At 38.9% G+C, this 12,196-nt stretch overlaps 1 protein-coding gene across 1 annotated transcript in view; it reads right to left on the bottom strand.

Annotated features, from left to right (window-relative positions):
• Positions 1 to 11,146, bottom strand: part of CHRM3 (cholinergic receptor muscarinic 3) — a 182,455-nt gene extending 171,309 nt beyond the window's left edge. Inside the window, exon 1 of the mRNA XM_077811861.1 lies at positions 11,055 to 11,146. Within this exon, the coding sequence (XP_077667987.1) occupies positions 11,055 to 11,128 (74 nt within the window). The 5' untranslated portion in view covers positions 11,129 to 11,146. The remainder of the gene's footprint in view (positions 1 to 11,054) is intronic.
• Positions 11,147 to 12,196: the final 1,050 nt, after the last annotated feature.

Here is a 12,196-nt window from a genome sequence, read left to right as displayed (position 1 = left end):
CTGAGTCCTGAGGTCAAATGACCCCCCTTCCCCCACCCACCCACCCACACACACACTCCCCCATCTCCCAACTCCCCAAAATAAAAACTCTATCGCTTTAATCTCAGCCAGAAGGGAACTTTCTGAATCTGATATATGAGAAACACATATACTGATGTTTTGAGTTCCTTGGATTGGAAGTACTAGCAGAAGTTCAAAGCTGTATAATTATTTATACCTCAAGTATCTTAGACCTAAAAGGACAGAACAAGTGAAAACCAATGTCAAATTGAGTTTGCATTCTTTGGCAAATACTCTGCTCACAGTCCTCCAGCTTCTCTCACTGAAAGACGGAGCAACCACACTGATTCATAGAAGTGCAGTCAGTTGATATATGATTTTTTTAAAGCAATGCCTCAGAGGGATATATAGCCAGAGAAGGTGGTTTTAAAATCTAACCATCAGATCTGAAATACCTACGCTCCCTGGAAGCACAGGCTTAAATCCCGCCAGGTTCAACTCATCCTTTCATCTTTCTGAGGTAGATTAAATTCCATGTAGCTTATTATACTGTGGTCTTTCATAAAAATTTTAAAAAACCAAAGCCCTGTGTACGCTACATGATATTAAATATGAAATGTCATGTTTCCTAAGAATAAGTCCTCATGTCCTGAGATCATTTGATATGAACTGCACATCCCACAGAACAGCTCAGCAGAGCTTGTTTTATTTATTTTATTTTTTTAACCTTTCATGACAGGCCAGCCTCTCTCTTTGCGAGTAGTGACCTGCTGTGCAACCAGCGTCTGTGCAGAATTCAGGACAAAAAAAGGAGGCAGGTATTTTCTCCAGCTTTTTTAAGTCACCCAAAGCCATTATTCTAAACTATTAACATTTCAAGAAAGATAATTTTTAAAAGAAAAATCCCCTTCTCGTTATGAACCCACTCCTGCAAACCCTTATTCATGTCAGCAAAGTCCAATGAATGGGCATACAGTGACCAAAACATCAACTTTCTTGTATATTGTATAAAACCGGAGATAAAATTTCAAAATTATATCATTTCCTTTCAACAAAACAATTAAAAATACCATCTTTTCACCTGAGCTTTTAATTTACGTGTGACCTTGAAAGGAAGTCAGTCTACAGCCATACCTGAAAAGATTTCAAAATAGAGTAGCAAAATGTGTTTATGTAACATCATGACCCTGGGTGAAGTGTTCGCAGTGGGGATTGAACTTGAGACCTCTGGTTCTAAAAATATGAGTCTCCTCTTCATGAGCTGAAAGATTCAGCTCTTTTAGCCAAGGATGTAGCTGGCTCAAGCAGCTCTACGTGTGGCCTGGCTACCACGAGAAAGGGTGACAGAGCAGCACACGCGGTAGGATTACATTTATATATTTAATTCTTTTAAACTTATTGGTTGAAAAATTATAACACAAGACATATTAGATACTTCTACAATGCAGAAACATACAGTGCACAGATCAGGATGTATGCGCTTGATGTGTACTTTACAGGAAGGAATAAATCTGAACAGCCACATTCTATCTCAATGCAAATTGAAGCCTATTACTAAAATTGATAAATACTACATATATGCTTGTAAAACCTCTTCGTCTCTCTTTAAAACAATCCTTTCACTCTCCTCTCTGCTACTGCATATACTTTGTGTATCTCCTGTCCAGAAACAGCATAATCATCTATTCGCTGTAGAGAGAGGAGTAACAATATAATGTGTGATGGCCAATATGTGGCTTGATGTTCCCCAGCAAATTACAAGATAAATTTAACAGAAAGCTACATCCCTGGTTTGTTTGCCCAGTGACATATAGTTCAGCTAGTTATTTTAAATTATACCTTGTGTTCACTGAAAGTTTCAAAGAAGTAGTTATTACACTTATGAAAACTACGCAGATTACCATAAATGGAAGATCTGGCCAAATATTTATCAAGAAGAGAGACAGAAGTTCCGTTTAAAACACAAAAAATCACCACAAGCTGTATATCAAGACTTGGATGTTCAGGTCTCCTTTTCACAAGTCAGTGGAGCTATTCTGGTAAACATCAGATGAGGCTCAGGCTAATAGGTTTTAATTAGACCATGTGAATCTTCAGGTGTTTGAGAATTTCATGCAGACCACGCCAGGGAGTTAAATCAACTTTCAGTCTCTCTAAGAAGAGCAAGTGTAGGGAGGTTGCCTGGAGCCTACCTGAAAACCAAAAGGTGTTCTCTTGCACAGTGTGTGTTGCTTGCAGGACCGCAGTCTGACAGTTACACAGGAAAGGCCTAACAACTATGTAGGAGAAGTGAGTTTAAGAGGCTTTTGGCATGTCACTTATAGCAGCACAGACCTTTAGATTCAGAGAAAAAAATATCTGAGACAGATGCTAAAAAACAGCCTCAGAGACAAACTAAACTAAATCTACTAAACACTTTGTCAGATTTCAAATTATGACTTTAAACTGAGAGCAGCTAGGTCATTGCTTGTCACCATGCTACACTAATTGTTATTCTTTGTCTTACAGTTTTAATAGTGACAGGTTTCAGAGTAGTAGCCGTGTTAGTCTGTATCTGCAGAAACAAAAGGAGTACTTGTGGTACCTTAGAGACTAACAAATTTATTTGAGCATAAGCTTAAATAGTGATTTTTCCAGCCCTTGAATACCTTGCCTTAGGTATCCCTCAGGCTTTAGTTTGACACTGCGAATTTTATTTTGGAACTAGGTCCTCAGGAACATTTCAGGTGTTTTATATAAAATAAAATGGGAATTATTATGTCATGTGAGTAAAAAGAAATGATGCTTAAAACATTTTAGAGATAGAGATAATCTTAAACCTAGGTAAAGTGTCAGGTCATATTGCTGTTTTTTGCCCCCTCTCCACTGGTACAAAGTTTATTCTAGGAGATGTGCTGCCATTAAGCGAGGAGATAACTTCACTGACCTCCCACCCTGGTCACCGGGACATTTGTCCCATCGGTCCATGGAGAGGATTATTTCAGTTTTCAGAATAGAGAGAGGTAAATAGTGGTGTCCCCCAAGGATCTGTACTGGGACCAGTGCTGTCCAACATATTCACAAATGATTGGAAAAAGGGGTAAACAGTGAGGTGGCAAAATTTGCGGACAATACAAAATTACTCAATATAGTTAAATCCAAAGCAGACTGAGAAGAGTTACAAGGGGATCTCACAAAACTGGGTGACTGGGCAACAAAATGGCAGATGAAATTCAACATTCATAAATACAACGTAATGCACATTGGAAAACATAATACCAATGACATGTACAAAATGATGGGATCTAAATTAGCTGTTACCACTCAGAAACAGATCTTGGAGTCATTGTGGACAGTTCTCTGAAAACATCCGCTCGGTGTGCAGCAGCAGTCAAAAAAGCTAACAGAATGTTAGGAAACATTAGAAAAGGGATAGATAACAAGACAGAAAATAGCATATTGCCTCTATATAAATCCACAGTACACCCACATAGAGTGATCAGACAGCAAATGTGAAAAAATGGGACAGGGGGTGGGGGGGTAATAGGAACCTATATAAGGAAAAGACTCAAAAATCAGGATTGTCCCTATACAATCAGGACATCTGGTCACCCTACACCCACACCTTGAATACCACCTGCAGTTCTGGTCGCCCCATCTCAAAAAAGCTATTTTAGAACTGGAAAAGATACAAAGAAGGGTAACAAAAATTATTAGGGATATGGAACATCTTCCATATGAGGAGCAATGGAAAAGACTGGGACTTTTCAACTTGGAAAATAAACAACTAAGGGGGATATGATACAGGTCTACAAAATCATGAATGGTGTGGAGAAAGTGAATAAGGAACTGTTTATTCATTCCTTCACATACACAAGAACCAGGGGCCATCCAATGAAATTAACAAGAAGCAGGCTTAAAGCAAACAAAAGGGCGTATTTCTTCACACAACACACTCAATATATAGAACTTTAGCCAGATGATGTTTTGAAGGCCAAAAGTATAATGGGACTCAAAATAGAATTATATAAGGTCCTGGAGAATAGGTCCATCAGTAGCTATTAGCTAAGATGGTCAGGGATGCAACCCCATGGTCTGTGTGTCCCTAGCCTCTGATTGCCAGAAGCTGGGAGTGGACAACAGGGGATGGATCACCCAATGATTACCTGCTCTGTTCATTCCCTCTGACACACCTGGCATTTGCCACTGTTGGAAGACAAGATACTATGCTGGATGGATCTTTGGTTTGACTCAGTGTGGCTATTCTTAGGTTCTTACCCTGAAGCTAGTTCCAAAGCAAGTGCTGTGCAGGACAGACACACTAAAAATAACATTGTGGCTGCAGCATCAAGAGTAATGGCTCATGCTAGCCTCCAAAGCAGTTTGAAGTTAAATAAAGTTGTGCAGACATACCCTACATCTCTTTTTGCCTTAGTGTTACCATCTGTAAAATGGGGATAGCAATGCTTACTCCAGGTTTTTAATGTGATTCCTGGATGAGAGTTATTAGTGTCTTTTTCACAAGTATTACCTTACCCTGAAAAGAACAATATGTGAATTTGGAATAGCTGGAATGAGAGAGTAAAGAGCTCTCAATCAAAAAAAGAAAAAAGAAAAAAAGCCTGTCCTTCTGTCCTCTTGAGGTTATGTATTGGCATGGTCCAAAATTCCAGTCCCATAAACCAGAATATTTGTGATGGGAAAGACAGGGCAATGGGCAGTCTTCTCTGATACAAGAGTATTAATTTTATTTAAGGCTTTAAATAATACTAAGAATAAGACAATAAGAAAAGGAGAATGGCAGGCAAATTGAGCTGTAACAATGCACTGGATAAAAAAAGGAACATGTTTTAAAAAAGAGCTTTAATGCAATGAACATATTTTTGAATTATTTGCAAAATTAAAGATAAATGATAAAATAGATAGCAAAATGCTTCCAATTAATAAAAATAATGTAGTGTTAGAACTTAAATGAAGTGTTTTACCAGGGGAGGGGAGGGGGGCTCTCTGGACTATTTTATTTAACTTAAGATAATTTAAATTATAAAGGAAATGGTATTGTAACTCCCAAAGGAAACCTATTTTATTTATAAGGTACTTCCTTTGAAGTAGTTATGGAAATGATGGTGTTCCTGCAGCCTATATCTCAAATACCACATTCTCCTGTGAAGTAGTCAGTCCTCACATGTTAAGCAGTATTAGTACATGAATTCAAAACTTTAAAAAGAGCCACAGGAAGTTGAAACTCTAATTGAAAAAGGCGGTACTCTTCTTTCCAAATACTGAACCTATGCAACTGAATAGAACAGGGTTGACTGTGTTGCTAAAACTGCTGTTTTTCCAATTTAATGGAATACCTAGGTACTAGTTCCAAAATCATTTAAGATTCCATGATACACTGAATAAGAATAAGAATGTTAAAACACTGCTCCGGGAAAATTCCGGTTGAGGGTAATATGTTCTGTCTACTTAAATTCAAATGTATCAACATTTTCATTATCTACCTGAATAGATGATGCCGGCCACTTTAGAATGACCAATGTATGGATACCACAAAAAGTTAATCTGTCTCAAGATGTTCCATAATAATTACAATAACTACTTTGTGTTATTTTACCCCAAAATGTACATCATCATCTTAATTAGTTTCTTATAAGTCACATCCCAGCTCTCTGAACACCTCACCTAATGATAGCTTCTGCCTGAACCAACTTAAATAACCAAAGATGGATACATACCCAAAGGAAATTAATTTCAAGTCAAGCATCATCTTTATCAAGCACAGTAGTTTCCTAAATATCCCAGGTGGGACACCATCCTTATACTCCAGTCTAGACATGGAAACATAATGGTTCCAGTTCTGATGTTCCTACTCAAATGAAGCCAAATGGGAGTTTTGCCCAAGTAAGGACTTACCAAAAAAAACAAACAATTAAGTCCTATAGGATTTGGTCCAACAAACAGCTACTTTCACTGCAACAAATAACAGTGTAAACTCATAATAATCATATATAAAAATTATATTATAATATAAATTGGATCATTCCTCCTTAACACTGTAAACTTATATGGCCTAACCTATTATTAAACCCCCATAAAATGTATTAGTTGCTGATGAGCAAAACCACAAGGAGGAAAAAAAAATGATGTTGCCTCATTGACTTATACAATTCTCGATAGATGGATTTTAAATGTATTTGAAAAAGAAAAACAAAGATATTTTACGCTATATGGAACAAAATTAATTGTACAAATAAATATTAAAAGTATTAAAATACTTCTTAAAAAATTAACATGAACGTGTGACCAACTTTCTAAGGATATAGCTTAGCTCTGGTCCTTCTCTGTGCAGCCCCTCCCTAGATCCGGGTAACTACAGGCCTGTTAGTTTGACATCTGTAGTATGCAAGGTCTTGGAAAAAAAATTGAAGGAGAAAGTAGTTAAGGACATTGAGGTCAATGGTAAATGGGACAAAATACAACATGGTTTTACAAAAGGTAGATCGTGCCAAACCAACCTGATCTCCTTCTTTGAGAAGGTAACAGATTTTTTAGACAAAGGAAACACAGTGTATCTAATTTACCTTGATTTCAGAAAGGCATTTGATACGGTTCCACATGAGGAATTATTAGCTAAATTGGAAAAGATGGGGGTCAATATGAAAATTAAAAGGTGGATAAGGAACTGGTTAAAGGGGAGACTACAATGGGTCACACTGAAAGGTGAACTGTCAGGCTGGAAGGAGGTTACTAGTGGGGTTCCTCAGGGATCGGTTTTGGGACTAATCGTATTTAGTCTTTTTATTACTGACCTTGGCACAAAAAGTGGGAATGTGCTAATAAAGTTTGCGGATGACACAAAGCTGGGAGGTATTGCCAATCGTGATACAGCATGGCCAGAGGGCAGCAGGAGAGTGTTAGAAGGGAGCCTTATTCTCTGTAGAGGGAAAAAAGTTTGCTATAAATTAATTAAAGCACCTGAAGCCAGTCACATGATAAAACCCCCCTGCATCAATCAGAAAAGGGGAGGAGTTGAAGCAGAGTGGATCGGTGTTGAAGCAGAGAGCAGTTTGGAGGGAAGCAGAGGAGAGTTTGGAGGAGTGCTGCAGTGGGCTAAGAAGACCAAGACTCTAGGTAAAGGGATACCTGGTTTGTGCAGAAGGAGGGCAGGAAGCCCCACAAGCTGAAGGGCAGGAGAGGGAAGTAGCCCAGGGGAAGGAACCGCTAGTTCTAGTGGGTTACTGCTATCCCTTGGGCCCCTGGGCTGGGACCTGGATTAGAGGGTGGGCCCGGGTCCCTCCCTCTCCATTCCCCTCCTCTAGGACACTAGTGGGGCAGTTAATACCCAAGTTCAGGGGCAAGAAACGGTGGCCTGAACCCCGCTCCCTCCCCAGAAGAGAAAGCGTGAGACCCATCATAGTAGTGCCGGCAATTTGCCACACAATACAGAGAGGGACAGGATATCATACAGGAAGATCTGGATGACCTTGTAAATTGGAGTAATAGTAATAGGATGAAGTTTAATAGTGAAAAGTGCAAGGTCATTAATTTAGGGATTAATAACAAGAATTTTTGTTATAAACTGGGGATGCATCACTTGGAAGTAACAGAGGAGGAAAAGAACCTCGGAGTAGTGGTTGATCACAGGATGATTATGAGCTGCCAACATGATATGGCTGTGAAAAAAGCTAATGTGGTCTTGGGATGCATCAGGGAGGTATTTCTAGTAGAGATAAGGAGGTTTTAGTACCGTTATACAAGGCACTGGTGAGACCTCATCTGGAATATTGTGTGCAGTTCTGGTCTCCCATGTTTAAGAAGGATGAATTCAAATTGAAACAGGTACAGAGAAGGGCTACTAGGATGATCCAAGGAATGGAAAACCTGTCTTATGAAAGGAGACTCAAAGAGCCTGGCCTGTTTAGCCTAACCAAAAGAAGGCTAAGGGGAGATATGATTACTCTCTATACATTTATCAGAGGGATAAATACCGGAGAGGGAGAGGAATTATTTAAGCTCAGTACCAATGTGGACACAAGAACAAATGGATATAAACTAGCCATCAGGAAGTTTAGACTTGAAATTAGACAAAGGTTTCTTACGGTCAGAGTGAATTTCTGGAATAGCCTTCCAAGGGGAGCAGTGGGGGCAGAAGACATATCTGGCTTCAAGACTAAGCTTGATATGTTTATGGAAGGGATGGTATGATTGAATAGCCTAATTTTGGCAATTAATTGATCTTTGACTATTAGCGGTAAATATGCCCAATGGCCTGTGATGGGACACTAGGTAGGGTGAGATCTGAGTTACTACAGAGAATTCTTTTGTCTGGCTGGTGAGTCTTCTCCACATGCTCAGGGTTCAGCTGATCGCCATATTTGGGGTCGGGAAGAAATTTTCCTCCAGGACAGATCGGAAGAGGCCCTGGAGGTTTTTCGCCTCCCTCTGCAGCATGGGGCACGGGTCACTTGCTGGAGGATACTCTGTACCTTGAAGTCTTTAAACCATGAGTTGAGGACTTCAATAGCTCAGACATAAGTCAGGGGTTGGTGGGTGAGATTCTGTGGCCTGCATTGTGCAGGAGGTCAGACTAGATGATCATAATGGTCCCTTCTGATCTTAAAGTCTATGAGCTCAGGGATTCATAAGAATGACATCACTTTTGTTGTTCTTCCTTTTACTTGTTTGTAATAGAAATTGATATTATGTACAATAAACCTTAACAGATCCATCCAAAGCTACTAAAGTATAGCCAGTATTTGTGATAAGGCAAAATGAAAATGTCTTAATAATCATTACATCTAAACTTGAAGAGAGAATTTGAGATTCAGACATACGAAATGGTATAACTGATTAAACTGTGAGTGTCAAATGATTCTGTTTATCTTGCTTTTTACTTAATGCAATGAGTGCTGGTGAGCTGTCAAATTCTGTTTGATGTACTGCACTTTTGTAAAGAGTACAACACATTATTTTATTATTTCCTTATACATGTTATCCATTAAAAGCAATACACTTTCCATTATTTTGCACTAATGGTATTTGCTTTTTATCTAATTTGCAGTCAGAAGAATTATTACTTGCTTCTGGCTTTCTGAAAGATTTGTTGACTTATACATCTCTACCAACTGGACTACATGGTTTCGTGCCTTAGACCTTTATATTTTGCTTTGATTTGGGTTTCTCTACTGTCTTCATAGTGATCTGGCAGACAAAGAGAGAGAGATGAGAGTTGCATGAAGCTAACAGAAATGTGTTATATACGTTCAGCTGCAGCTTGCATCTATAACCTTCTCTTTACACTGAAAATGTTCACAGTTCAGAACAAGTTCAGTCACAGTTCTCTGAACCTAGGCATCATATTTTTTAAACCACACACACACACATACACACACACACACACAAATTGAGGTCATTGAAATCCAGAGGAAAGGTAGATTTGTTCTTTTTCAAATTCCCTGCATGCCCACCTTCCTCTGAGATCACTGTCCTGCCCAGCTATTATTAAGGTCCATAAGAGGCTTGTGAATATCAAGAGAATCTGAGCCTCCCCTCACTCACAAAGAAAGCCTAACCCTTTAAGATTGGTGGCAAATCGTCTAGCCATCAAAAGGAAAAAAATTAAATTTAATTACATTAATAAAATTAATAAATTTAAATGTAATTTAAAAAGGATATCAACACAGAACAACTAATATGGATCAGTGAATAGATTAAAAGAAAGATAAAGGAATATATGTATATAAACATACATAATATAGTTGCCACTGCTGCTGAAACTTTATATATAAGAAAAAAAACTGCACTAACTGGTGAATAGACAGATATAATTTTGAGCAGCTAGCAGCCCAAAACAATTGTAATTTTAGGGATGCCAGCTGTGCTACTATATGCAAGATAGCATACCCTATATTTCAAGATGTGGAAGCAAGGGGTAAGCCCTCCTTCAAGATTCATTTCAGCTGCTTATTGCTAATGTTGAATCACAACGTTTAGCTGATGTGCCATCAACATGCTTTCATGCTACAGCTTGGTCAGATGCTTTCTCCAAACTGAATGTAGTGGCTAGAATCTTACACATTTCACAAAATAGTCATAGTGTATTATCAGTCCTGCAGTTCTCAATGCAGGTATGTGAGGGAGGAGCCTTTTTACATGTTAAAAAAGGGTGTGTGTGTGTGCATACAGGCTTTTAAGACACTGCTATATTTGTCACATAACACAATTCCACAATATTAGCATTATCAAGGGGAAGTTTTACAGAAAGCTATGGCCAATAACAGAAAGAATACCAAAAACATAGACATGAAATCTGCAATTCAGGTTCACCTTAGTAGCCAGATGAGATTATTTAAATGTTCCTGCTATTGACACAGAAAGAAAGATACATCTTGGTGCAAAAAAGCAAAGAAAATATGCTAAGACGTACTACTCCAATTTATTGAGGACAACTCAGTTCTTTGTCTATATTTGCAACACTAGGAGTTGACTTGCTGAAGGTTCACGAGACTAAGGCTCCCAACTGCGAAGGGTAACTGCATGGGAAAATCCTGGTATCCAGTTCATTTCAGTATCAGGGCCAGAATCTCCTATATTTTCAACCTCACTCTACTTCTGACCTAAATAATCAAATCAACGCTGCTGCGGGGAAGTCCTGTGAGTGAACTATGGGGCTAAACTCTAAGATTTGATCGAATTTAGAGGAGGCATTATAAATTAGCCCTGTAAAGTACTGTAGCAAGGCTTACACAAAAGTTCAAAATTAATTAGTAGAATACAACGGAGGAAATTTTCTACAAAAACTTTCCCCCACTTATCAACATTACCATTGTACTTTGCTCTTCTCAGAGAAGATCTGGCAGGAGGCCCAGAGGGACATACACGTATGTATTCAAGATGACATCCATAATACTATGTGGTAAGGCCACCTGTGTCAAAGTTAGGGTGGATGATCAAATGTTCCCATGGATTCCAAATGAGCCTTACTTCTCAGAACAAACCATCTTTTTTGGACAATCATTTGTTTACTGAAAATCAAATAAAATGAATACACATATTTTGAGTTTTTTACCTACGTAGTCCAGCTAGGAACATCAAAGTGTTTGTTTGGATCAGGCACTGTGCAGTTCTGTGAACTCTTCTTTTGCATACAAAACCAGTACTGTGTCAGCACATAGGCTGAAAACAAAACAGAAACAGAGGGGAAATTAATAAAATACACACAAGATGCAGAAAACAACAGCATAGGTGAAGTTTAGGCTATGACGCTAAAGCTAACCCTACTAATACTTAGCGCTTACATAGCAGTTTATGCGCCTGATTCTGATATCCCTGTCAACAGTTTCATACCAGAGGCATCCACTGAGCTAGATTCTCTAGTGTTTAAAGACAGGTTTGAGCTAATCCACTAACACAAAGTTATTCTAAAGTTGGTTTACCCCATCTCAGTGTAGCAAGGTCCTTGGGTCACAAACAGCTACCAGAGCATTGCCAGCATATGCCTCAGTCTCCAGCTGCCTGCAGCTGGCGCATAGGATATACCCTGGAGAAGTGGGTGTCCCATAGTGTCTGTATATGATTTCTGGTTGGCTATGGCCCAAGCAGAGAGTGAGTCTTCAGATTGCTTTAACCTGTACCAGTGCATATCAGTCCCAGATGACAGTCTAGTTCATTGATTACTCCTGCTTTACACTGGCGTGAAATAGATCAGAATCTACAGGTCTACAGGTGTTCGAAGTGTGCTAGGAACATTTGCTAACAAATACTTACAATGGCACTGTGGGGCACGCAAGAAAGTGTCCCCATTTTACAGATGGTGAAATGATCTAGTCACAACCACCAGAGTACTTTGTGCACCTCATAAATGTTAATGTATTTATCCTTAAAACACCCCTTTGAGACAGAAAAATATTATCCTCATTTTACTGCCGAAGAACTGAGGCACAGAAAGATTCATTTACTTGGCCAAGACAGTCTTAACCACAAGAGAGGCACAGAGAGGTGTTGCATGCCCAGAACCCCACACTGACTAAGTGGCAGAGCCACAGATAGAATTTAGACCCCCAACTCTGGACTCTTCCTCCAAACCACACTTCACTCCCTTTGGAACTTGCTGCTTAGAAAAGCTGGGGTTTATTATGAATTTGCACATCTCAAATGAAAGAAAGCAATGCACTGCATGCATTACATCTTACAGACGTATCTAGTTTCATCTCTC

The sequence above is a fragment of the Eretmochelys imbricata genome, chromosome 3 (assembly GCF_965152235.1).
Source record: "Eretmochelys imbricata isolate rEreImb1 chromosome 3, rEreImb1.hap1, whole genome shotgun sequence".
Lineage (NCBI taxonomy): Eukaryota > Metazoa > Chordata > Testudines > Cheloniidae > Eretmochelys > Eretmochelys imbricata.
Note: the sequence above shows the minus strand (reverse complement) of the source record. Positions and strands in the feature narration are given on the sequence as shown.